Source organism: Sebastes fasciatus, chromosome 2, assembly GCF_043250625.1.
Source record: "Sebastes fasciatus isolate fSebFas1 chromosome 2, fSebFas1.pri, whole genome shotgun sequence".
In the NCBI taxonomy this organism is placed as follows: Eukaryota; Metazoa; Chordata; class Actinopteri; order Perciformes; family Sebastidae; genus Sebastes; species Sebastes fasciatus.
In genome coordinates this window covers 17,345,722-17,372,513 of record NC_133796.1, presented here as the reverse complement: position 1 = coordinate 17,372,513, position 26,792 = coordinate 17,345,722, and the positions used below count along the sequence as shown (strand labels likewise).

At 40.0% G+C, this 26,792-nt stretch overlaps 2 protein-coding genes across 3 annotated transcripts in view; both read right to left on the bottom strand.

Annotated features, from left to right (window-relative positions):
- Positions 1–60: 60 nt before the first annotated feature.
- terfa (telomeric repeat binding factor a) lies at positions 61–9,859 on the bottom strand. 2 transcript variants are annotated; one of them, XM_074612197.1, is made up of 13 exons: positions 9,669–9,858; positions 7,807–7,902; positions 7,186–7,322; positions 6,845–6,931; positions 5,895–6,035; positions 5,516–5,670; positions 4,298–4,828; positions 3,960–4,079; positions 3,038–3,160; positions 2,815–2,952; positions 1,754–1,836; positions 1,611–1,657; positions 61–1,260 (listed from the first exon to the last, which is right to left on the bottom strand). In XM_074612197.1, the coding sequence occupies exons 1-13, from the start codon at positions 9,817–9,819 to the stop codon at positions 1,102–1,104; spliced, it is 1,968 nt and encodes a 655-aa protein (XP_074468298.1). In that variant the 5' UTR covers positions 9,820–9,858; the 3' UTR covers positions 61–1,101. The 2 variants fall into 2 exon arrangements, with proteins under 2 accessions (XP_074468298.1, XP_074468307.1); XM_074612206.1 differs by lacking the exon at positions 6,845–6,931 and having other exon boundaries at positions 9,669–9,859.
- Positions 9,860–12,329: 2,470 nt separating this feature from the next.
- zdhhc7 (zDHHC palmitoyltransferase 7) overlaps positions 12,330–26,792 on the bottom strand; it is an 18,395-nt gene continuing 3,932 nt past the window's right edge. The window contains exons 3-8 of the mRNA XM_074612217.1: positions 20,625–20,975; positions 18,783–18,907; positions 17,914–18,010; positions 17,175–17,256; positions 16,474–16,604; positions 12,330–16,229 (exon numbers count right to left, since the gene is read on the bottom strand). Coding sequence (XP_074468318.1) covers positions 16,047–16,229; positions 16,474–16,604; positions 17,175–17,256; positions 17,914–18,010; positions 18,783–18,907; positions 20,625–20,969 — 963 coding nt within the window. The 5' untranslated portion in view covers positions 20,970–20,975 and the 3' untranslated portion in view covers positions 12,330–16,046. The remainder of the gene's footprint in view (positions 16,230–16,473; positions 16,605–17,174; positions 17,257–17,913; positions 18,011–18,782; positions 18,908–20,624; positions 20,976–26,792) is intronic.

Here is a 26,792-nt window from a genome sequence, read left to right as displayed (position 1 = left end):
TGAATACATATCGGACACCTTTGCCATTTTTTTTATAACAAAGAGACAAAGAAACTAATCTTACAAATTAAACTCTGAACATTTATTGAACTAAAGGTGCCATGAATTTAAGTTGTACAGAATCTTCAAACATGATTGATTTAAAACAGGAGAAAAAGACTTGAGCTGAACATCCATCCACTTGAACTTATCCAGAGGCCTGCGAAGCAGGATTTGGGGTTAGCAAGGTAACTTCAGGGTTTTCGGTCCTACCGCGGTGGTTCACTTCTTACCCGATGTAGATCGCCATGGTTACTTATGCTGAACACCTGATCTGCCCCGCAGCAGGTCATGTTCCAGATAAGAGATCAACTTGTATAAAAGCACCGCCTACTGACCAATCACAGTTCAGTGCGCGGATCGTATATTATACGAAGAAGTTAAAGTCATAATCTAGGCTAAAAGAAACAGTTTAAACTGACACATGCAGGAAGGACCGCTGGATTTATGCTGCTTTTTTAATATTTAGTTTTTTACTTGCTTTCAAGTCTGTTTCACAACGCCAGACTCGGGGGACGCAGCGGAAAGAAGGCTGAAATAGTCATACACGCCAAATATTTACCAAAGTGCACAGTGAAGTGTAATCCAATCATCCATTCTATTTTTAAAGCTATTTATATATCACTGTTCCATCTAGATGACTATCTGACTTTTGAGTGTTCCGTTAAATTAATAAGTGTTTTATGCATTCAATCGTCAATTTTTTTCTTTTGTCGGCTGTCCTTCCTGCATTTGGCAGCTTCAACTGTTACTTTTAGTCTGGATTATGTGTTTCACGTCTTCGTATTTGTCTAATAATATAGGTTGCGCTTCCTTTGTAAAATATGCTCCGCTGACAGACTTGTCCATGTTTGTGATTGGTCGTATGCTGCAAACACCAAACCCTTTCATATGAACACGCTCATAGCCAGATTGAGAAACCCTGGGGTGATTTACTGGGTTGATAACCATCATCGTAGGATCGCTTAGCGGGATCTCGTTTGTTAGTGTTCGTTAAACCAGATAACGAGAATATACCCTGGGTATGTTGAACTCGCTTTGTGGTAAAGGCCTCAGAACTACTCAAACCACGTTTAATTTCTTCATTGTTCTCCACCGGTCCTTTAGGTTGACATTCGTTCGATCTTTGAAGGAGTAATATGACTTGATCTTACTCCAGTTGCCCTCTCCAAATTTTTGGACCCCTTCTTTCAACCTCTGTGTCTCGCTCTCGCTCCACATCTGCAACACAACAGGAACATGAGGTTACTTGGCTTAGTTTGATTTTTGTATGTGTTGTTGCATGGTAATGCAACTGACCAAAGTGATAAGTCTGCTTGCGTAGTGCTTTCATCAGCTGCTGGAAAGATCGGACATATAAATGTTGCCCGCTGGAGGCCAATCAACTTTTTGAATGCAAGAAGCAACCAAATCCATGTTATGCTTTTACAAACATAAGTTTTCTGAATGATTCAGGGTTTGATATTCCCACAATAGACCTTGTGAATGTAGCTCATTCTCAAGACTTAACCACAGATTAGTTACTTCATTTTTGATTTATGAGTATTACAAACAAGTGTTGTCATGCTTACCCTCTTCCTGCTGCCTGAATTTGAAATGGTGCTCTCATTGTGCGATCCTTTGGGAAAAACAAAGATATATTACCGTATGAACAAGATGTTCACTACTAGATTTATACAGCAAGTAGAAGCAGATACTGATACTGAAATATTACCGGTATTCTTTCTGGAGTTGAAATATGACTCTTCATCGCTCCATGTATCCTTGCTCTCCTTTGCAGTACTGTACAGCTCATTCCTGTGAACAAGAGCAGTTTCTTTTAACGCTCGGCACCCTGAGTCACGACTAAGGATGCAACTCACGATTATTTTTGTTATTGATTAATCTGCAGATTATTTTCTTGATTAATCGTTTGGTTTATAAAATGTCAACAAAAAATAAAGTGAAAAATGTCTATCCCAAGGTGATGTCTTTAAATGTCTTACTTTGTCAGTCCAACACCAAAAGCTATTCAGTTTAATATGATATAAAACAGAGAAAAGCAGGAAATCTCCATATTTAGAGGCTGAAAACAGCATTTTTTCTTAAAGTTTTAATTAGTCAATTATAAAAATAGTTATCGATTATTTTTCTGTCGATTGACTAATCGATTAGTCGACAAATCGTCAACAAATCAATTGATGAACAGCTGTAAAAAACATTACGGTCACATCATAATTTTAAAGCAGTCATTTAAATATGCTGGATGGAATTTTGTTGTGTGTTTATCGTGAATCTAGTTTGAAACTTTTCTAAATGAGTTGATCTCTTCCAGTTAATAAAGTTTTATTAAGTCATCAAAATGTGTAACTTTTTGCATGACTTTTAGACACCCAAATGCATACTGAATTATCTCCTGGTGAACGATTAAAATACTTTTTATTGTTGCATGTAGTGTTGTCAAAAATACTGAAGTATCGATACATATCTATACGGAATACTTAAAACTGTTTCAATACTCATTTTCTACAGTATCTATACACGGGTACCAGCAGTGCTTTCTGCTCACTCTTCTCTCCGACAGCGAGTTGACACACACATACACCGCTATTTATCTTCTAATAAAAATCTAAAATTTTACACCCTCAATGTTGTGTCAAATTGTTATCGAAAAATGGAAGAAAAAAAGAAATTCCAGTATCGTGACAACACTAGATGCGTGTTATACTTGAATTCATTCACAACAGGTGAGTTTATCCACTCTTAGCTAAAGCCGCTGGTGTAATCTTTACTAACCATTTTGAATTGTAAGGACGTTTGCCTTGAGCAGAGTCTTTCTGCGGAGTGGAGCGTGTTTGAGGGTCAGGGTGAAGAGGGAACAGTTCGGGCGAGCTGTCCAATGAAGAATCTGTGATACAGACGGCATCTGGAATCCTGCATAAATACATAAAGTTTATCAAATGTCATTGAATCATAAACCAACACAGTGACATTAAATGAATGTTGTATTTGAACTTGCTTGCTAAGAGGATCGCTGGCCGGTTGTTTACGAGGTTTCCGCAATGGGGTTTTGCAGGGAGACGGTGACTGCTGTGGGTTTTCATCACTGTCTGATGACGACAGTTCTAGCATAGTGGAGTTACTGCATGATGAGAGTGGAGACACAATCAAGCATTGTGCATGAAAGGAGAGATCTGTTTTGACTCTTTGTCAAATTCAATAACCATGTTTATAACTGTCAAGGTAATTGCAAAATGTGTACTTTTAAAAGACGTAAAGAGGATTAAATTCCCTTTTAAATCTCATAAAAAGAAATCAAATGCGAACCACAGCTAAAACAACAATAGTGATGCTTTAAGCTACATAGTTTAAATTGACCTTACAGTGAGTTTAAAAAAAAAAAAAAAACAGTCATATCTGCCAACAAATGTCTACTTGATGTCCCCAATCCCGGCGTAAATTGGAAGCCATCTTTAACCATAAACTTTAGAGTAGACGACCTCTTAACATTAGATCATCCAGTTCAGGTAGCATTTTATTAAAAGCAAAAGAGAAAATATTTGCTCTTCATGTTTTTTCCAATGTGGTGGAAACACAAACAGGAATGTGCAAACGGGACTCATAGTTCCCAGTTTAGTTGCCGAGTTAAATTCCTGTGGTTCCACAATTCCTGGAACGTTTTGGTTGGAAATGGTTTTCAAATTGAGCTTTGGTTTTTGGGGTCAAAAAACAGGCAAACTGCTTGAGCACCCTAAAAATGATTCTGGGTTTTTGTGGTTGAAAAAGGCTAAAAAAAAAAGGCCCGTTAGTGACCGGTAGAGACCATGCTATTCCTTAAACTCCAATCTGAACCTAAGTTGTTATGACAGATGAGACCGTCACCGCTATCCTTACAGCCCTGTGTTCTCACTACCCCATGTGAGGTGTACATTTGGACTTACATGCCGAGTGAAGTGTTGGACTGGTTATGGCTTTTTCCCACAGAACTTTCCTTGCTAGCCACAGAGCCAGAGGGGTCCTCCTCACCGTCTGCTGACAACTCTGCCATACTAGTTGATGCGCTGCATGACAAAACAAGCAGCTTTAGTGCCGTACACTCACAGAGCAATAGAGAACCACGAGCAGCCTACTCTTAATGAAATGGGCTATACGAGGCAAGGTGTAAACAATGTTTTCATCCATGGAGATGCACTATGTGGATCATCAGAATGTGCGTTAAAGCCTCTGAACACCCACAAAGGTGTTTTAAGTTATTCAGGCTGATTAGAAAAATATTTACCTGCTGCAAATCTTGTTGGCTCGTCTGGGGAGCCTCCGCAAGGGTATCGTAACCTCCCTGACTGTTATTGGGCTCTGCGTGTCTTTTTTATTGGCTATAGCCGGTGACTGTGGTGGCTCTTCTGTTCTGACATCAGGCTCCGGTTCCTTTGAAGCCATTGTGCACTGCGAGCTTCCCTGGCTGTCCGGCTCGACCACCAGTCGTGCCACATTGTGACTGTGCCTGTTCCTCCGCACTGAGGGCGTCTTTGAGAGGTAGCCTGCCTGCGTTTGAGGAGCAGCATCTGTTTGTGGTGGTTGGTCTGCTGGGGAAGCCTCCATGGGGCTGCCTGAGTCTCTCTGAAATAGCCCATCCTGCTCGGAGTCCTGATTGGTGTCCTTCCTGGGAGTAGGTGAGAGGGGAAGATGTTTTCTCGCCTGCTCCTCTCCCTCCACTTCTTCCTCCAGCAGAGGAAATGTTCTCTCATCTGAACCTGCAGCCAAAGCCTTGTAGGCTGCCTCCAGCCGGGTCCTCTGGATTATTGTTTGTTTACTGGCAGATAAGACAGAGGAAAGAAAAAGAGACTGAACAGGGTATTGAGGCCAGAGAATAGGAAGGGTCTCCGGTCAACATATTAGCTTTGAATAGGAAAGGCTCCCATAAAAATTGTACTGGAAACATTGTAGCCTGGAGCCTTAAAAAAAGGACCCTGCCCACACCAGCTGTAACTAAGTACCGACAAATGTTTTTAAACCAAATACTGTGCTTGGATGTGGTGAGCAAAGTAATAATGCATGGTTATATGTGGTATACACAAGCCAAGTTCCTGTGTCTTTTTTTTTTTTTTTTTTCATACATGACTCGGCGTGTCGGCCCAGCACAGCAGAGATTTACGTCTCCATTACACCAGAGCTACCTGCTTGAGGGTGTGTGTAACCACGGCTGTGACTGGTGGTCAAAGAAGCAGCTGTAAAATGGTGATAACCCGTTTCTTTTCCTATATGCTTCACAATAAAAGTCCCCCATTATTTTGTTATTCAAACGCTCTAGTAATCTTTGTGTTAGATTTTCAAACTGTAATGTGACCGTTTTGCCACTGCTGTTATGCAGTCCAACGATGAGAGGGGCAGAGTGTGTGTCATATGATGTTACATCACTTAAGAGACAACACTGTTTTAGCAATTTTGTATTTAAAAAGTTATGATGAGCTTGTTAGAAATGGAGGGAGAGCGAGCCTACCATGGTACAAACTGGATGCTGATCATTTGTGGACGAGAGGACGGGCCTGCTTCGTCTTGCTCATCAGGTCCAGTGGTCGTGTCGTCTTGCTCATCAGGATCAGTTAACGTGTCGTCTTGCTCCATTTTTTTTTTTCCAATAAGCTGCATTGCAGCCTGTTACACATACACAAACCAAAAACACAACAGAAGTATAAACACATTTACCAACACCAACAACTCAACAGTGTCGTATCTGTGGACTGGTTGAACAAATGTACAAGTCACTACAGGCCAAGGCTTTCTTACTGGACTCATGAAAATGTTTTCAGTCTTAAGAGGACTAATAATTGGTTAATAATACACTTGATGAGCATATCTTGTGCTTAAAAGCGACATACCTTGTGGAGAAAGGGAACATTGAATGGGCAGAGACTCTGGCAGAAGGTCAACATCTCCTCCTTGAACCGTTGGAAGTCGATTTGCTCGATGACTTCATGCGTTTTACTCTTCCCCTTGATGAGACCCATGAATATAGCTTTCTACAGAGAATGTGACACACAAGGCAATCACACAATTAAACATACAAATGAAGTCAAAACTGCTTAAAATCATTAACAGGCTGAACAATGTATCATTTCAGGATCATCTTCAAAATGTATGCAAGTCAATTTGAAAAGGAGTTAACACCACTCCCACTCAGGTTCATTCCAGATGGCCATATTGTTTTGAAAATGTACATGTATTGTAATGATCAGATGAGATGAAGATGAAATTAAGAGCCCTCTGTGTGAGCCCTGCTTGCTTTCCTCACTTCTGTTTCTCTTCTCGTGCACAGATTTGCTAAAGCTGAACAGCCAATCAGAATGATTTCTCACACCGACGAGCTCCGCCGATGATTCAACACCCTAAATCGGCCGAAAAAACTCCTAGGCCGAGAGACGCTCACCGACGGCCCCAAACTGTCCGACAGCCGTCTGTCGGCTCGGTGTGTCAGGGCCTTTAATCAAAAACTAAATAAACCACTTCAGCACGTTCAGTTGTGGTATTGCACGTTTACCATGCGACGACCACAAAGTAAACAGGAGAAATACGTTTTTGTTATAAAGTTATCCGTTTCACTTATTTATTTATAGTATTTTATTAATAGTAATATCGTCTCATGGATAGTTATGATTCAATACATAACATTTTTTTGCTCACAATGGACACTGCAACTTACAATGCACTGACAGTGTGACTAATGACCATATGAATGCAGCAACCAAGAGAGAGGAAGCTAAAAGCCTGTTTGATTCTATGAAATTATGGAGTTATTGAGTGAAAATGCTGTTTTAGTTAATCGACTCACCTTGCCAACCATTGATTTGGGGAAGTATTTGTTCAACACCTCTTTTGCTTTGTCAAACTCATTGTTCTTAATTAATATAGCCACCATCTAAGAAAGAACAGAGATTAAAAAAACAAAAAACAATTTGTTAAATCAAATCTGGTGAAACTTTGTGAAAACAAGTATCTTATAAAAAGTCTAACAGCTTATTCCTTTATCAGCGTGAGCTGATGCATTCATCCTAGGCCGGTGAGGTGGACACACACAGACAGTGGATGCAGGATTCATAATTTAAGCCATGGCTTTTGATTAAACAAGTGTTTGTATGTCTTTGTTTTAAATAATAACAAAAACCCACTTACCATGTCTTTAAGTGAAGCGCATACATTCTCAAAATCCTGCTGTGGCAACGGCATACTGCATGCCTGGCTCATATTTTCCAGCACCATTAAGGCCGATTCCAGAGGACTTCTTGACTTGTCAGAATCAAATGACATGTCTGTAGGAAAAGACAAAGCAATATTCACTGTGGTGTTTGAGTCACAATATGCTAGTAGGATTGAATGCATGCTCATCTACTGATTTAGAGGAAAAGCCTTGAATTTGGTTTCACAGTTGGGATGGAACGATACACATATCCGATCTGGTATCGGTGCATCCCTAAATATTTTTTTTATATTTTGTGTGAAATATCTCAAAATGGGTCAAGAATATCTCTGTTTTATTCTGAACTGTCAAATAGTATCACAGTAACTGTGACATTACCATAATAAATTCTGCAAATTCTGTGAATAACTTCACACCCATTTTTAACAGGATGTTTTATTTACTGATAAGCAAGTAGCATTTTTGCAAAGAGCTTATCTTTTATCTATTTTCTACTATGTACACACAGATGCTACAAAAACAAATCCCTAGCAGTACACATTTGTTGACAAAGTTACTGATATGTGCCATGATGAATACGTTCATGTTGATCTCACCAAGGTTTTCTCCATCGTTTATCCGGGAGAGAAACTGCAATACTTTAATCTTTGTTGGCATGACATCAGAGAACTCCATAGGACGGTCCAAGACATCTGCAACCAAACGATGAATAAATAAGCTGGCCAAAAAAAATACATGTTCAGATAGAAAGTAAATAATTCTCACTCATAGGAGGCTCTACAGTACACTCTACTCTGTGGTCTTCATTTCAATCCATGTATTCATGCATGGTCAAGTGGAGGTACTGGGGGGAATTGTGACAATTTTTTAAATTTAGTTCATGTTTTTACTGTTATGCAGGACACCATCTCAGCACTAGAGAGCTCCTTCAGCGACAGGCTGCTCCACCCAAAGTGTGTGAAGGAGCGCTATCACAGGTCCTTCCTTCCTGCAGCTGTCAGACTCCACAACCAGCACTGCTCCCAGTAGACCACTTACACACCAAAAAACTAACAAGAACTGCACTTTACTGTATCTATCAGTACTACTCAGGTGTAATTCATACTGTGCAATATAATTTTCCACTTGTGCAATTTTGTTAATAGTCTGTCAATACTGTATATACTGCTTCTTTTTGTTATACTTCCTTCTATTTAAATGGTGCATATTTTGTTACACTTTGTTTAACTCTTTTTTTTTTACTGTGTTAGCTGATGCATCTTGTTTTTTGTATTATCCCCTTTGCTGCTGTACTCTGCAAGTTTCCCCACTGCGGGATTAATAAAGTAATATCTTATCTTATCTTATTTTAACCCTTACTGCTGATGGAGGGTATGGTATAAATTTTAATTTGCAAAAAAAAAAAGTATTAAGGCCATTTAGTATAATACTAATGTTTGTGAAAATCAGATGTACAAATAGGCTATACAGTATATCCCCTAAAATCACCATTAATACAATGTTAACACGACTACATATATTTTGGAAAAGTCTAGGCTATAATGTGTCAGGACCCAGTCCAGGGAAATCCCCTGACTGGACTGTCTCTCCAACACTTTCTATTTCTTCTCTGATTTAATAAGAGTGTGTAACATCAGAGATTTACATAGCCTACTTCATGTTATATAAAAGTAAAGAAAAACAACAACAAAAAAACAGTAAAAACTCATTGTGGTGCTCTAAGAATTGGCCATTGTTTTCAAACTGTATTTTTGTTTGTTTTGTAAGATAAGTGACTTTACGGACATTAAACAACAAAACAAAGGTTGGTTTAGCAGATGTAACGTTACGTCTGGTTAACCGGTTAACCGATTAACTGGTTAATATATATATTATATATATATATATATATATTTTTTTTTTTTTTTTTTTTTCCTTCAATTCTTTTCTTTTTCGTTTTCTTCCTTTTCCTCATAACAAAATAAAGTTAAATGAAATATGGATAAAACTAAATGGAGAAAAATGAAAGAAAGAAAATAAATATATAAATAAAGATAACTAAATAATTAATCAAATAAATAAAAGAAAGAAATAAAACTTTAAAAAAGCCAACATAACTGGGCAAGATCAATATCATGGGACATTTACGTAAGTTACTACGAGAACCACGGACTCATTTTAGCTGAAAGGCACCAGTTAACACGGTCACTCATTAAACTGAAACACCTGAGCTTTTTAACGGGACCTTCTGAGACGGAGTGTGGACGCAGTGGAAGAAGAGACAGTCCTGAATGGAGGTAACTAGTGATAACTGCGATATGATAATACAGTCGGTGACGAACATGCACAATTAACGACACTACAAGCACTGTATAAAACAGTCCGGTAACGATAAAGTTGGTCGGACACTATGCGCTAGCTGGACTAGCTTGGCGGGTAAGAAGAAGCGAACAAAAGGGCGAAACAGTTTGTAACTCACTGTGAAGTAAATCTCTGATGCCGCAGAATCCTGAGTATTCCTCGTTTCTAAACAACTCTAACGCCAGATGTGAGTAATAGTCAACTATCCAGCGGTTGACAGTAGCTTCCACATCGGCTCTGTGGCTGTTTACTGTTTCCTTAGCCGCCATATTCACAACATCATCACACAACGGAGACCGGAAGCAGGAGGAGTTAACGATTCCTCGGTGAAGGCGGGGCAAATCTAGAAGGGAGCTCGCAAACTGCGAAATCTGAAGAACTCTCGCGAGACTTGCTGCCCGACGACCTATTCTAACCTTAACTATTCGAGGTCAATCCCTAACCTTAACTATTGGAGGTCAGTCCCTAACCTTAACTATTCGAGGTCAATCCCTAACCTTAACTATTGGAGGTCAGTCCCTAACCTTAACTATTCGAGGTCAATCCCTAACCTTAACTATTCGAGGTCAATCCCTAACATTAAACTATTCGAGATCAATGCCTAACCTTAACAATATCGCGAGAGTTTCCCCCAGTTTGCGGGCTCCTTTCTAGCCACTACTGTTTTAGGGGCTGGCTCGGCTGCGAGGTGGTTAGTAATGATGGGAATTAGGGCTCTTTTTAGTGAGCCGGATCATTTGGCTCAGCTCACCAAGAAGAGCCGGCTCTTTTGGCTCCCAAACGGCTCTTCGTTTTACCACTTCTGCCTTTTATAATTCAGCCAAATTTTGCGCATATATCACTTAAATGATTCAATATAATTATACTAAACCTTAAAATTTTCTGAATATCATAATTTTACATGCTGCTTCATTTCCGACTGTCACCGACTGTCGGTTGTCTGTGAAACTTTTTTTCCAACTACGAGGTTTTTTTGTCTGCTATTCACGCACCACACTCCTCTCTCTCTCTTTCTCTCCTCCTCTTCCTCCTGCTCTGTACCTGTAGACCGTCAGCACGCCGCCGCCCCTCCCTGATTGATGGTATGATCCTTGTCTACCATCACCTGATTGGACGTCAATAACACAACATTCAGTCACAGTCAGTGCATGGAGTGCCCGTGGCGAGGATAAGATCGTCCTATGATTCTGCCATGAATTAAGAAAAAAAAAACAAAAAAAAAAAAAAACGGCTTTCGGACAGGAGCCGGCTCTTATCGTTCACTTAAAAGAACCGGCTCTTTGAACCGGTTCGTTCGTGACCAACACATCACTAGTTGCTAGCGAGATTATACAGTATATCCTGAGTTTTGTTTTTCAGGCAGCAATCATGGTGCTGCGTTTAATCCCAGTTGTGTGGCGCCACACACAAGAACTTCAACATACTCGAATAACGTTAATAATAGTGTCAAAACTGAAATCACGCCTAATCAGGATCTGCCAATTTAATTGAAGGAGTCGAAATTTAATCAAGGCTTTTGAAAGAGTACTTCTTGACAGTTCAGAACAGGGGGAATACAAACACAGGTATTAACTACTTCTTCTTCTCTGAGTTCATTTTTCACACCAGGAGAAAAATACTGCCACCTATTGGACTGAAGGGGCTATGTTAGAGTTTTGGCTATTTCCTATTTGCATTGATGTTTGAATCATTTTACCCATATCTGGCAAGTTTTTAGGTTTAGTGTGTTTTGTTTACTTACCACTGTCAACTCAGTATGCCTTCATATTGCTGTAATATCCTCAAACACACTTCATGTTTTCATTTTAAAGGTGCCATTGATAACAATTATAACATTCAGCCACTAGATGTCGTATTCTCCCTCCCCCGTTCTATTGCTTTTACTTCACAACAAGTCGTTGCCAGTTCGTTGCACAGCCTGCATATGTTATGGATCTTTTGTGGTAGATTAAAAGTAATTTTGCAACATGTAGCTATAGGCCTACATTGTAGCCATGGTAATTCACTTATTCTGCAGCCTGATGGAGACACTAGTGTCAAACTCAGCCATTTATCTGTTTTATCCACACTAACTGGCAACTCGATCGCTGACGACCCAGAGTTACCATGTGGATGCCAACGTCGATATACTGTTGGCTTGCAAGCCTTGTTAGAAGTGGGAACAGACATCAAATTCACAGATATAAACTCACCATTTTTTTAAATGATTAATTCATTGTATTTTTTTGTTGTTGAGGAAAAGCCATACTTTTTTTCGGCACCTTTCTAAAAGCTCTATGGATGCATTATTTTTTTTTAAATGATTTGTCTACATAAAAATGTTATCAGAATATCGTTTAATGTTGCCTTTGTTTATATATTCATGTACGTTTGTGGCATTGTCATTGTCTGTTTAATTGTGGCGGGATGCTGCATTTCGCCAGTGGGCTGACATTTGGATAATATTCAAATGGAATATTTAAGTATTTTGTTGCTGATTTGGGTCACAACATCTATCACTTCTTTTTTTACTGGATCTTTTTTTTCTTTGATGCCTTTCCCCAGTTCCCCAATTTCAGTTAATCTCTACTACATCTTGTATCTCAATTTCAAGTAAAGTGAAACTAACATCCATGCCACTCACCAAACTGCCATCTATTCTGACTTTTTAATTTTTTTAACTTCTAGCAGATCTGCAGCATGTTATGTCAGTGTGATACACTTTATGTTATCCAGAAACAAAACCTAGGACTAAAGAAAAGTAATTGTGTATGCTGGACAATCAATCACAAGTTAAAGCTTTAATTTAATCAAGTTTATTATGTAAAAGAATGACATTAAAGATATAAGACATAATATTATGACACATTAATTAAAAAAAAAACTAGAATAAAACATTCCATTTATATATTGTTAATATTTACTTTTATACTTTGTTTATAAAGCTGAAGGACATTTGTTCTGGAGGAAACATTGCCACAGGAGAGTAGGAAAGAAAATCTTTCTCAACTGTTCATGGCAATGCTAATGATAATTCTGTGATCAAACATCCATCCTGTTAAGAATCATTACTAAACATCACAAAATGTTCAACATTTTCTGCGCAAATCCCCTTGAACTGCAAACTAGTGCGAGACAAACTTTTGACAGAATAGTGTTGCATCGGTTAACACAATCTTTGCACATTGTCAACCAATCCTCTCCCCATGTCGATTGTATTTTAGTCATACAGCAGAAGGTGGAGAAAATACAATTACCGGTATAACCATTTAAAAATCATCATTCATTACTTCTATTGCTGAGCATGAAACTACATACCCTGTAACAGAATCCCAGTTTAAGACATTATGATTACAGCATCTGAGTTTAGTCATGAAACGGGACCGTCCTATTGTGAAATACTTGTACACATCAACCAAGCGTACCCAAATTATACCAGTCAACATCAAATATTCATACAGTCAACACAGAAATATTTGTCAATCCACAACTAGTGCTGATGTTCTGCTACTTCCTACAAATACCACTAAAAGATCAACAGAGTCTTGCCACTGTTAACCTCAAGTCCTGCTTCAGACATTTACTTATATTCTAATAATATTTTCTGTTTATTAGTGTCTATTCCTCTCATTGGCTCTGGATGTAATTTTGCCACCAATACCTGCAACTATTTTTTAATAACAGCTGCCGCTTGAGGGTGCTTTCACATCAGGGATCCAGGCCCGGATCCGAGTTCACCTGACCCCAATGTGAACACTCCGAGCCGTACTTGGGCACGGTCCACTTGGGGTGCTTTCACATCAGGGAAGAACTTTAGATTCGGCTTTTTTTCACATTAAACTTACAGTCCAGTTCGACCAAAGCACACTTGGTGATTGTTGGAAAGACTAACGACGACGGTTTAGGTGAGTTTTATTTTGTTTCTGTCCAGTTTGAATGAAGTGTTTTACGATGTTCAGCTACCTACAGCTGATCTCAACATAAACAAAAATACACGTTGATGATGATGCAAGTGTACTCGGGTACGGACCAACTTTACTGATGTGAAAGCTGAGTGGCTGGGGAGTGGGGAGGGGGGGGGGGGGGGGGGGGGGCAATCATACTCTGGCATGGTACGAATAAATCGTACCTAATATGAAAACGCCCTAATTGGCAACACATTTGTGCATCTGCCAAACTAAACGCATTACTTTTCCTGTTGATTTTCTCATAATTCATGTGATTTTTATGGATATGCTGTGTGTCCGGCTGAACTTTCCTCATTTTCATTTTGCACTCCGTAAATTAAAGAGCACATTGAGCATGTTAGGATATGGGTCTTGCTGAATGAACCATGCTGAATATAGAGAAAGCATGACACGAATACGAAAGTGATATTGTCCCGACGTTTCCCCTGAAAACTGTTGCTGAGTTGACGCAGTCCTGCAGAATAAAATGAGAGATGAGAGGCCAGCGTCGATAAAATCCCCTGATATCAGTTAGCTTTCAGTGCTGTGTCCCTTAGTCCCAACATAGATACGTTTTACATTCCAATGACAGCATGTTTCTTCAAACATTTAAGCCTCAGAGCATCAGATATCATTATTTAGTGTAAACAGTGGAGTTCCCTCTCCTGGCAGCCACGGATGAGAACAAACAGCAGTATATTGTCAAACACGCCATAAAAATTAGACTTTGAGAATCTACATTTGACAATACCAGCCAATCAGTCAGGACTTGACTTTAAATCCTGAAGCCACATTCATCCAGTGCAAACAAGCCCATTAATAATGCAGAGTAAAAATAGGAGACAAGTTGTCACAAAATGAAAACACTTTCATATATATGGCATTAATGATAAGCTGATAAATTCAAATCGACTGAATGATTTAAAAAAGGCATGGATAGGTGTTCTAATAACACTGGAAAGTATCTGCTACTGTCCTGCCACTAGATGTTACAGGCCTGACATTTCTGGAGTAAAGTGGGAAAGGCCTCACAAGCATCTACTGAGCTCCCCGAGACTTTGTTCAGTATTAAAGCGCGTATAATGAGCTGGGTACCTCAGCCTCTTTCAGCAAGGCAGCTCTTTTTTAAGTCTACAGGCCGACTGCACAATGGAGCTTGGTTCTGTAGATCAGCGTGAGCTCACAAAGAGAGCCAAAGGAGGTTGTGCTAGTGATTTAAGTTCTCCTTTTCAAAATGTCGCACCACTCGGTTGCCAAGGAGCATGCAAAGCCGCCATGTCTGAAACTTGGCTCCGTTTCGAGGGTTTGTAATGTTGTTTTTCAGAGTTTAAATGCTATGAAGTCTTATCAAAGTGTTCTTGTATATGGAGTCCTATTATACACAGATGTAACCTTCAGTTTTCCATATAGAGAAAAACTAAACAATTCAAACTTAATAACATTCGGTCTTTTCAGCAGCCAAAGTTGTACAACCTGAATCACTTCTCAGTGGTCTGGGAGGTGGCGGGGGGTCACTGATCGTTTGAGGAGAATGAGACATTGAGCAGCATGTAGGAGTGGTAGAATGGCAAATTCATGGACACATACGTACAACTAATACAAAATGGATTTTTGTTTTTATCCAGATGAAGATTCAGAATAACAGTAGTCAGTTTTCACTGTGATGAAAGGTGAAGAAGCTTCAGCAGTTATTTAAAAAAAAAAAGGACAATTCATTTCTACTGGCCTGAGTAACCTAAAGAATCAACAATTCCAGCCCCAATGAAGGAAAAACACGACGAAGAGGATGAACAGATAGGAAACGCCACTCAGTCCTCTTGAATAAGAATGAGGCTTGTGTTCACAGTAGCCTGTTCGTTTCATTTGAAGAGAGCGAAAGCCTCATTTCCTGGCTGAGATGCAGACTGATTGAGCTGTTATACATGCAAATCAAGGCAGCAACAGTTCCAATTTCTGATGTCCGCTGTGCTCCATATCCAGATTTTCTCTCAAGTGTCGTGTAAGTAGTGCATGTCCTTGACTTTGATTCCCTTGTCTGGGTCCAACAGAACATTTTCAAGCATTTCCCCATTTATATCCACTTGTCTGGGTCCAGTGATGATGAAAGATATGTCGCTGATTCAAACACTAATCTTGAATCTCATTTGAGCAGCAAAAGAAAACAAACTGCTGGAGTTGTGTCGTGACGGTGCACGAGTTGAGTTCAAACAGCACCCTCGACGTCTCACAAGGAACAAAAGACTCACTTGAGTTACATACTGCATGCTTCACTTAAAAACACACAAACAAACCAAAACATCTGCTCATGTTTGAAACAATATTCCAGTTGTTCAGCATACTCGTGCCGACCAAAGGAGTTGGGTCTACATCAGCATGTGAGAGGGAGAATACAAACTTTCATTGGTGGTTGACTGGGGTCCCACCGGAGCAGCCTGTCTCCCCGTCACCCACACATAAAGGACAGCCTCAGGATGCAAAGGTCCATCCTCGCCCCAGCCGAGGAGGGCACACAAGAAGTCTTGCTTTAGAGACGGTCAAGTGTTGGTGAGCAACATAAGTCTGCCCCGCTCTCAGACAGAGAACTCAGACCCGCCAAGGCGACCTTGAGTCAACAGCAACAGGCGACGCAGACGCAGGCCTGTGAATGGATTGCACCACAGCAGGGAGGGCGTACCCCCGAACACAGCTCTCATTCCGTCCCATCTCATGCGACGCTCCCACGTGGGCTTCTCATTTTTAAGACGTTCAATCTCCTGCAAGACATTCAAACCCCTCTGTGAATAAAAGATTCCTCATTAAGTTAGCTGTCTGCTTTGGCTCATTAGCATGCTAAGACACAGAGGTATTAAACTAATAACATGTTATATATACTTGAAGAGCCAAAGGTATTGAGGTTCCCTTGTCATCTTTTTCCTAGACGACCTACAGTATGCTGCCAAACACACACACACAACCTGTTGAGAGGAACAACGCTTGTGGGGTGCAGTGGGTACTGACCGTCTCGTCGTTGCAGATGGAGTGGAGCTGCGTGCCAAACATTACAGCTGTGAAAGTGAGGAAGAGGATGGCTTCGAGGCAGAGGAAGATCAGCAGCAGCACAGACACCCCTGGAGAGAAGTCACTGCACTCTGGTGACAGGAGGAGAGGTGGAGTTTTTAATTTGCACTGAACAACTGAAATGTCAAATGAAACCCTGAGTAAATTACCGATGCATATATTAATACAGGACTGGAGTAACTCTAACGTATCCTTCCCAAACCTGATTCTACAACTAAGGACGAGCTCTGGTGTAAACTTGACTGCCATTTTGCATCTGTCGCAGTAGCCTGGAATACTGGTTAGCATTGAAAACAAATTGGTGGAAAACATTTCCCTGCTAAGTTAAGAGTATTATCTTGTAGAGGGCAGTAGAAGCTGGTGAACGAAGAATGAAATAGTATCTTCATTTTCTGGTTCATTCCTTCAGAGAGACACACAAGGGAGCAGGAAAAGATCAATAGCAGCTCTGTGATGATTGTGCAGAGCAGCTGTTCTTACAACAGGATAACAATCTCTTTGCCTTTTCCACTCTGATATGTCTCTGTTCATCTTTCTGAGCAGTCTCAATCTCTTGTATAAATAGTTGTATTTCTGACATCCTGTGTCTTTTTGACTTAAACGCAAATCATAGTTGATGCTGCAACACAGAGAGGCCTTACCGTTCCACTGGACTTTAATACAGGTGAAGAAGTGCATACCACTGAGGCCCAGGGCATGGGCAGAAATCAAAGCTATGTACATCTGCAGAAAGAAGCGAGATAATGAGAAAAATTGAGACTCTTATCCCACAAGCTTGGTTTGCAAATACTGTGTTAATGTAAGCCAGTTCATTTCACATTTGTAATTAAACTCTAAAATCTTTTGACCTGCAGTTAAAACAACGTGTAGTGCTGTGTTGTTATATATATATTTTTTTACTATAAACCTCTCTATCTTTGGCATCTATCTGTAAGGAGCGCAAACTAAACATTTCATCTCACGTGTGACCTTTTACTGCTCAGCCATATATGACAGCTTTATGTTTCTGTTATCAAATAAATTCCAGTCAGCAAATGAAGCCATAAAAAAGAGCTGATGTTGTGGAGCGACTCATAAATGGCTACGAGTGTACGCTTCATGTCGGCCTGTGTCTGTTGTGCATTGCATCACTGTGAACCTCAGCTGGTTATTTCATCTAGAAATATTAGTCTGATACAAAAACATGTCATTTAAGTAAATTAAAAACAAAAAAATGTGTTGAGTCAACATTAATGTAAACTTGTTGTTTATTCATTTATTATAATGAACACTAAGTGATTCAAAGGAATGACCTTATCCATAAACTGTACATTTCTTACCCTTATCACACCCCTTTTGAAAATTAAACATACTACTAAATGAGTATTTCTGTGTACTTACAGTGAAAAGTACAAAGAATCTCTGATTCTTTTCTCCCACGCAGTTATTGACCCAGGGACAGTGGTGATCCATCTTCCGGATACATCTTTTACAAATACTGCAGGCAGGAGATAGAAGATGTAATAATGCAGGACGCACTGACTCTGGGAAAGTCATCAACTGTACTGCTGCTGTTTACACAAAATGTTCATATACAGATGTTTTTAAAAGCACAATTTGGATGCTACAAGATGGGGTAAAGCAGGGGTTCTCAACATTTTGTAACTTGAGGTCCACTTCCGAGGACCCCCTTCCCAGATAAATGATAAACTGGGCTATAAATATGTGTTACGTCGCGGTCAGGTGTAATGAACCACATAAATATTCAGCCTACCCTCACCCATCACTGCCTGCCATTATGAATCCAAAATATTCAGGGTCATATTTCCTCATCACACACTTTTTTACTGGTGCAGGGATGTCTCCAACATCACTTTTTTGTGGGGGGAGACTCGTGGGTACCCACGGGATCCATTTTCATTCAGATATCTTGAGGTCAGAGGTCAAGGGACCCCTTTCAAATGGCCATGTCATTTTCTCCTCTGAGCATTATTTATCCTCTTCTTTCCCGACAAGCTAGCATACCATACCATTTTTGGTTTCATGTGATACCAGTATCTTCACTCTACCTTTAAAACTGAGCCCGCTACAACCTCTGAAAGACAGAATAGCGGCTGTCGGATTTTGAAGAGGTTAATTTAACCATTTGGCAGTGCCTCCACGGCCCGCTAGACCAGTGGGCCCCAGCCCAGTGGTTGAGAACCGCTGGGGTAAAGGAGCATGTCACAATTTAATTCTGTGCAAAATTGGTCTCAACAATTAAGACTGACCTGCAGTGGTGTGCCCTTTCAGGCTTGATGCTGCAGCACTTCGGGCACTTGTAGATGACCTCGCCAGGCTTCAGCTGTAAGCTCTCCATGTACTCCTTGGTTGCGTTGCCCTTAGGAACCGCACCCTTAGGAGGGGGGCAGACAGACAGAGACAAATGCTGTTAGTTACAAATGTAGCAATTTAACAATTGTTTTTACATTTCTGGGTCTGTGAAAAATGCTTCAAACACCCACTACTTGTACACAAATACAAATAAACTTAAGACCTTTAAAGTTTTACACCCTGTTGCACAACCTTCTGTGTACTATTTTGGGCTTTTAAATGGAGCAATTGTTAAGGCTGGGCTGTTGGGCTAGAAAGGACCAGTGGAGCTGTCATCAGACATCTAGTTTCTCTGAGTAAACATGAGTCAACACTGCAGCAACAGCAGCAGCAGCAGCACTAACAGTATTTGACCTACAACCCTTTGAAGCATGAATTGGTTGAATTCACAGACTAGTCACAAAGTATCAGTAACAAAGTCAGAATAAAGGGCCGTCCACACCAACGATAACGATGTGAGCATCCACACTGATGTACGATAACGTTCTGTAAACAGTGGCGCCAAGCATGCGCTGCACGCTCCAGCTGTACACTTCTGTCGGGCATGACGGTGTATTTGTTCCACACAAGAGGATGGATTAGTAAAATGGTCTTTGAACATATATTTTATATCAGCAATGATGTGTAGCTTACTTATTGAAATAAATAAGCAGCAGATTTCTTATTCTTATAAGATAAATAAAGGCTAAATCCGGTGCATTATAAATGTTGTATCTGTCGTTTCTGTCCACGAAAACTATTTACGTTTTTCATTTTTTTCCACATTGGTGCCTCCCAGCTGGGCAAATTGGCTCGTGCCCCCGGGCGCTCGCCTGATGCAATATATGGATAATCTGGCCCATATTATTAATTGATTATTGATCATAAGGAGGTGAGAAGGTTGAGTCTCTTCGCCATGTTGACGCCTTGTAAATTCAGATGGATTTTGATTGTCAGTGTTTCTATCGTTCATCAAAACACTCTGAAAGTGATCCCAACTATATCGTTCGCCACCGATGTTGTTGTTAATGTTGTGGTGTGGACTCCGCCATCCACTTGAGTTAGAACAATGTATAAAATTATATATTTATAGTTTTCACACACTGCAGTAGGAAAAAGCAAACCAAATTATTGATTGCTTAAAAATATCAAAAGGCTTCACATAATAATACGAGAGAATTAAAAAGCAGCTGTCAATGGAACTAACTAGATCGAGTTAACTGAATTTGGATGAGAAAAAGTAATTTGAAAAAAGTACTCATTGTGAAGACCCTTAAATAAAAACTCCAAAAACATTCACAGTTGTTCAGATGTGATGTGATTGCAAACACTAAGGGAACTAAGGACCCCAAGAAGACTAGCCGGTGCCATTGGTATCAGCTAATGGGGATCCTTTTTAAATAAAAAAATAAATAAAATAAGGGAAGATTTAGTAAAAAATATACTGTTTTCAGATTAGCAAATTAAATTGGACAATTTAATAGGCTGTTCTACACAGCTTTCCCTCACACTGCCCGTCAGCTCAGTGTCCCATGTTACATCAGTGAGTGACTACAAGTGTCTGACCCTGGCAGTGCTTCCTGCTTGTGTTGTAACAACCACTGCCAAGGCAACTACTACAGTTTGACTCCTGACCCCAAGGGTTAGCTTTGTCTTACTCACTGATTATGTTTTCTCTACCTCTTCTGCAGTTTCAATCCCTCCTTTCCTCCATCTGCATCCTCAACCTTACCCACTCCTACTCTCCTTATCATCCTTACCGGGTCAGTCATCATGGTGCGCATATGTGAGGCCAATGCAAGCACAGCCAGGGAGTTGAAGGTGGCCCCGTTCAACAGCGAGTACCAGAAGTTCTTGCCGGGCAGCAGCATGACAAAGTTCACCACAAATTCAGCATACAGCACCAGGAACCAGGTAATGCCTGCACACACCATCCCACAGCTGTCCTGAATGAACCACAGTGATCGGTTCCCCGCCGCGTGGCCAGCGTGGGGACCTCCAACCATCACCCCGGCTGCCAGGCTCCCTGTCTCGACATCTGCACCTGGCGACAGCAGCGGGTGGTGCTGCTCCATATCTCGCAGTCGGTGGTTTGAAGACTGCATCCTGCCCTAAGAGGAGGGAAAATATTCAAATTAGGGCTACTGTGTTGGTCTTCCCACAATGGAAAAGGACAAAGCATATATAATAGTTATTTCCATAAATACACAGTGTTTTTTGACAACTACTTTTATAATGTATGTTGGGTAAAATACACAAATGAGAGCTATATAAGGCTATATATAGCTATATTTGAAACATGACCACAACAAGAGGGGGATGAAGAGAGACCGATATGATGGCAGAGAGATTGAGGAAGAGAAGATTCAAACAGAAGAGATGTGGTAGGAAAAACCAAGGATACAAGGATGGTCCCTATCTTAGCCGTTTTGGTCTTAGGGTGCTTTCACAAGCCATAGTCCATTTGGCTAGTCTGAATCAGAGTTATATTAATACTTTTGGTTTGTTTATTATTTAGTCTGGTCCGGTTTCACGGTGCACAAATCAAAGCGGACCAAATAAAAAAAAAAAGTTGCTGAGGGGAGTGTACGAAGCAGCGAATTTATCTCTTTCATCTCAAGAGCTGCCACTTCTATCCTTCTATGGATCGTGGACTTTGATGCTGTCGAAGTCTTTTTACTTTGACTCGACACTGATCTTCTGCACACGAATCCGTTCTCTCTCCAGTTTATGAATTTATAAACGTCATTATTTTTGTGGAATTTATTTAGCATATTCTCTTCTCATAGGCTCAGATATCAAGCAAACATCCGTCCTTTCTCATGTTAACCTGTCGTTTAACTGTGTTCATTTCAACAAATGCCCACACAGGCAGCCTGTGTTTTGGTTCACTTGGAAAAGGTCCGAGTCCACCTTTCGCAAGCGGTCTCGGTCCGGTTGTTTTGGTCCGCACCAGAGTGCGATCACTGTGTTCACAACTGCCGAAACGAATCGCACCAGAGTTTCATTAAAGCAGACTAAATCTTGGCTTGTGAAAGCACCCTTAGTCGACTAAGATTTCTTTCGCCGATAAGTCATTTTTTTATGCTTTTTTCATGCTGAATGACTTATGTCCAAGAAACTTATGAGCACATCTCTGGTAAACACAAGATTTAAAGTGGTACTTTTCTGTGATTTTTTGTAGAGAAACTCAGTTTCATATATCACAGATCTGTCGAATTAAATCAACTAATCGATTAGTCGACAAAATTGTATGAGTGTTAGTTCTTTGGTCGAGGACAGCCCTATTAATAACAACATTAAAGGAATAGTATACAGTATGAAGAGCCAGCTAAATCACGACTTTCTTTCATGAAATAAATAAGTCACAGAAGCAGTTTACAGGCTTGTGAGTCCTACATCACATGAGAACCCTGAATATCTTTTTTTTTCAAGTTTTATAGCAATCTGAACAGGAGCTACAGATATCTTGCTCACACCAAAGCGATGAACAGAAAACCAACTAACATCACCATCCTTAAACCACGTCACTAGTGGGGCAAAAAAAATGTATTCACTCAACTCTTCAAGCTAAGGGCCTTTTGAGTCAGGCAGCTGAGTCAGATTACCTGAGTCATTGGAGTTTCTTCCTCTGTATTTATGTCAAGGTCACAAGAGACCGTCCGTGACCTGCCCGAGAGACTACAGTATGTCTGAAGCATTATGAATCAATAAATGATCCCTTTAGGAAACTGATCCTGCAGCTGAGGAACATGTGAAGAACACAGGCTAATAAATATCTATAGACCCGGTTACCTCCTGATGGCAGCCTTCACTGAGACTCAAAGTAAACTAATTAAACAATGAAGTACAAAAACATCACTGATTTTAGATTTCCTTAGTGTAAAAAGGAAACTTACATTGCCATTTAATGTTAGACTAGCCAGACTCAGACTCCAAAAAATCCACCTGTCTCTGGCCATATAATCACGGATTCTACTACATAAGTGAAATGGAAAGTTATTTCAATCTCTTCTTTCGTTCCATATTAAATAAAAAACATGAATTCTTCCTTTTAAAGACCCACTAAAACCACTTTATACACATAAAATACAAACAGTTAATTTATTCCAGTAGATTGAAGATGGATGGATTTAATGTGATAAATGCATATTTGCGCATTAAGCATTTAGGACAAACCCAGATTAATGATCAGTATCTCCCTTACTGCTGAGAAGGAGAGACTTGCCATCCTATCTAGACCTGCTAGCAAAGTGCCCAGAAAGACTTTACTTGTATCTGTTTCAAAGAAGTGTTAAAATCCCAAGTTTCAAAGCTTTTCCTTCATGATAATAAAATTTGGGTGGCTACTAGGTGTCGGAATCACCAGAGACCCAACGATACGATATTATCAAGATACGATGTTATTGCGATTTTCAATATTTTGCGATATGCTGAGTATTGCGATAAGATTTATTACCCTTTTTCAATTGCAAATTATGCAGTTTGTCAACATCTGTTTTATCAAAGCTAAATCTAGTCTAAATCTAGTTTTCACTCTGCTCATCTCAGAGTTTTCATTCACATATCTTGAGGTCAGAGGTCAAGGTACCCCTTTGAAAATGGCCTTGCCAGTTTTTCCTCTCCAAAATTTAGCGTAACTTTGGAGCGTTATTTAGCGTTCTTCCCGACAAGCTAACATGACGTGGTTGCCAATCGATTCTGTTGTTTTCTAGTTTCATATGATACCAGTATCTTCACTCTAGACTGAGCCCACTTCAACCTCTGAAAGACAGAACAGCGGACGGTTGTTAAGAAGTTAATAGTTTGTATAACAAAAGAACAATACTTGACGTCTGTGTATCGATACAATATTTACACACAAAATATCGCAATACTATGCTGTATTGATTTTTCCCCCACCAATATAGTAGATACGAATGTATTTAATTGTATAAAATGTACTGCATATTCAATTGAAAAAGGGTGTTGCTAAATAGAGATTGACATAGCAGTGAGATTCCTCTCTGAATTTGAAGTCTGTAATTGTCTCATACTGGAGAGAAAGGCATTATAAACTGGCTATGCACATGTGTAGTGCTGTCATGACACTGTCTTTGACAACCAACCACACATATACGGCCTCTCCATTCCTGAAATGTCAGTGAGACCGCTGAAATATCATCGCCTTAATATCAGACCAATATTTAGCCACAGAATTGACTCAAGTTGTTAATAAGTAGAGGTGCTTATTGCATTTGTTGCTGCAGTATTCTGGTAGACTCTGATGTAATGCTTTGAAGCAAAAGACTGCTTCCTTTTTTGTGAAGCATTTTAATCAAATGAGACATTTCCGTTGAGACGGGTGGTGCAGAGCTAAGCTTTCAGTCTTTAGCTGACTAGCCAACCAGGCAGACTTCCAAGCACCACATTGCCGTTTGTTTCTGCTTGCATCCAACAACTTTCCATGTCACTGGGTGTCATCGAAATTGCTTGCAAAATGGAAATGCCAACGGGGGACGAGAGGTGTTTGGCTTGCAGAGCCGAAACCCCACACCAGCAAAGATTGTCTTCCTGACTGCCACAAAAACAGAGATCCAGCTACGAGTCCATTTCAGGCCACACAGTGACTCCATGGGAATTGATTGAGAGAAAGAATAATTGGAGTGTCTCCTGCTCCTGGCTATTCACCTTGTATGCACTAAGACAGGCAAGTTGTAAGAGGCTGGATAAGCTGATAATCTTAGAGCAGGATTGGTTGTAGGCTTTTCGCGGCTCGTGACACAACAACAACAGAAAGTAAGAAAATATAATTGATAGTGACTTTAAATCTGTGCTTTACTCACTTTAAAATGACTTACCCGAGGCGATGCTGCCCAACCCCTATGTGGCTTTTAATTCAAATTTCAATATATGACACAGAAACACACATTTCACATAGAGAATGTGAACAAAGTGGAAAAAAAGCCTACAAAAATAATACAAAACAAATGCCGCAGGTCTATTAATGTACCGTAATTTAACTTATGCATCTAGACTATGTGCATTTGTGTATATGATAAGATAAAATACAGGTCTTTCACTTTTATGCTTAACAAATTTCTAGGGGTCATGGATGGTTCAACTTGACCCTGGCACCAGACAGACTCCATCTCAATGTCACGTCAGGTTCAATCGTACAGAACAGAAACAGATCCACTGACATCCATCCTCTGGACGGGCTCATGAGAATTTGTTTGTGTAAGCTGAAGATAAGAAAGGACTGGAGTATATTTAAAGTTGAATTAAAACATGACAGAGCCACCACTTGGAAAAGTGACACCTAATCTTGCAAAAACAATGAATAGTTTTAAAAAATTTTATATTATTGACATTTTCTTTGCTGGTATTGGCTCTATAAAGGCTTTTATGCTCCACCAAACACCACTAAAACCCTGGGAAAAAAAGAAGTCTGTCAGCAAGTAAGCAGAGCATAAACTACAGACTGAACAAAATAAACAAGTGCCACAGTTTCAAATGAATGAATGCTTGCATGCTGAATGATGCAAGCACAGCTGAACTGCCTTAAAACAAATGTATATTTTTTGGCATCAAGAAGATCAAGGCTGGGGGAAATCACTATCTCGGTTGATGGCACTACTTCACATATCAAAGGCTGCTGTTAAGAGCATCCCCAAGTAAAAAAAATCGGGATCTGAAAGAGTCAACTCAGAAAATGGTAGTGACCGGTTCATCTGGCTCATCCATTCGTGTTGCAGGATTTAATCAGAGCAACATGTTGCAATGATGGGAAATTGGAAATATTGGACACAAGGGGCTCAATCAGTAAGATCAACTACTGTAGAGTTGTATGGTGAATAACTCATGGCACAAGCGCGAGCTTGCAGGCAGTGCTATGTGTGTCAGGATGAAGTTATATTGAAGTTTTGCATTTAAAAGGGATAATTTGGGTGTTTTGAAGTGAGGGTGAAGTATGAGGTACTTATCCATAGTCAGTGTATTACCTACAGTAGATGACGGTCGGCACGCCCCCAGTTTGGAGAAACACACAGGAGTACCGGGAGCAAAGCAATGTACTGCTATGGACGGGGGCCGGCAGCAAAACATATTTTAGACACGCAAAAGAAAGGCTCAATCAATATCCATTTAAGTGTGCGTAATACTTCAGACCTCTGACTTCAGGCCGTCAGACAGCCCTTTTCAACAGGGAACTGAACTGAAACATATCTATGCTCTCTTCAAAGCATCCAGAGTCAGCTGACAAAAACAGTATAGAGATATTTCACCTTCAGTTCAGTTCACCATTGGAAAATATTCTAACTATAGCGTACACTTAAATGGATATCGATTTTTTTTAGGTGGGCCTTTCTTTTAGGTGGATAAAATACGTTTCTCTAAATTTGGGGCGTGTCAACCGTCATCTACTGTAAGTAATACACCTACTATGGATAAATACCTCATACAACCCCACTTCAAAACACCCAGACTATCCCTTTAAGTTGAAGTTTGTTGATATTCATAACGCCGACGCCAGCAGGAACCATAGAAACTGAGGGAAAATGCTGGAAAATGCCATCAGATATTTTTTAGACAACTTAAGTTCTAGTATAAAACCCTTTCCCATTATTATGCCATGTCTTTGAAACTTGACAATAAAAAATGGAAATGTCAAGAAATATTACTGGCCAGCAATGCTATTTGTAGAAGCATTATGAGAGCCTGCCAAAGGGTGTCTCGTTCTGTCAATATGACTTTTAACAAGTATTCAATTGCAAACAATGATGTAAAACCACGCATCACCAGCGGCATGTTGTCTTTCTGTTGAACAAAAAAAAAAAAATCAGCATCGTCCTTAAGAGGACAGAAAACGCTCTTGGTCAGTTTATAGCGTATTGATTTTTCTGTGGTCAATGAAAGGGAGGTCCATTAATGCACACCAGCTGGTTGTC

Coding starts and splice junctions, on each gene's coding strand:
- terfa (XM_074612197.1), bottom strand. CDS start 9,819: ATGGCGGCTAAGGAAACAGTAAACAGCCACAGAGCCGATGTGGAAGCT. Junction 7,323..7,806: donor AAACGATGGAGAAAACCTTG/GTGAGATCAACA, acceptor CTTTTCCTACAG/ACATGTCATTTGATTCTGAC. Junction 4,829..5,515: donor AGCATCCAGTTTGTACCATG/GTAGGCTCGCTC, acceptor CTTATCTGCCAG/TAAACAAACAATAATCCAGA.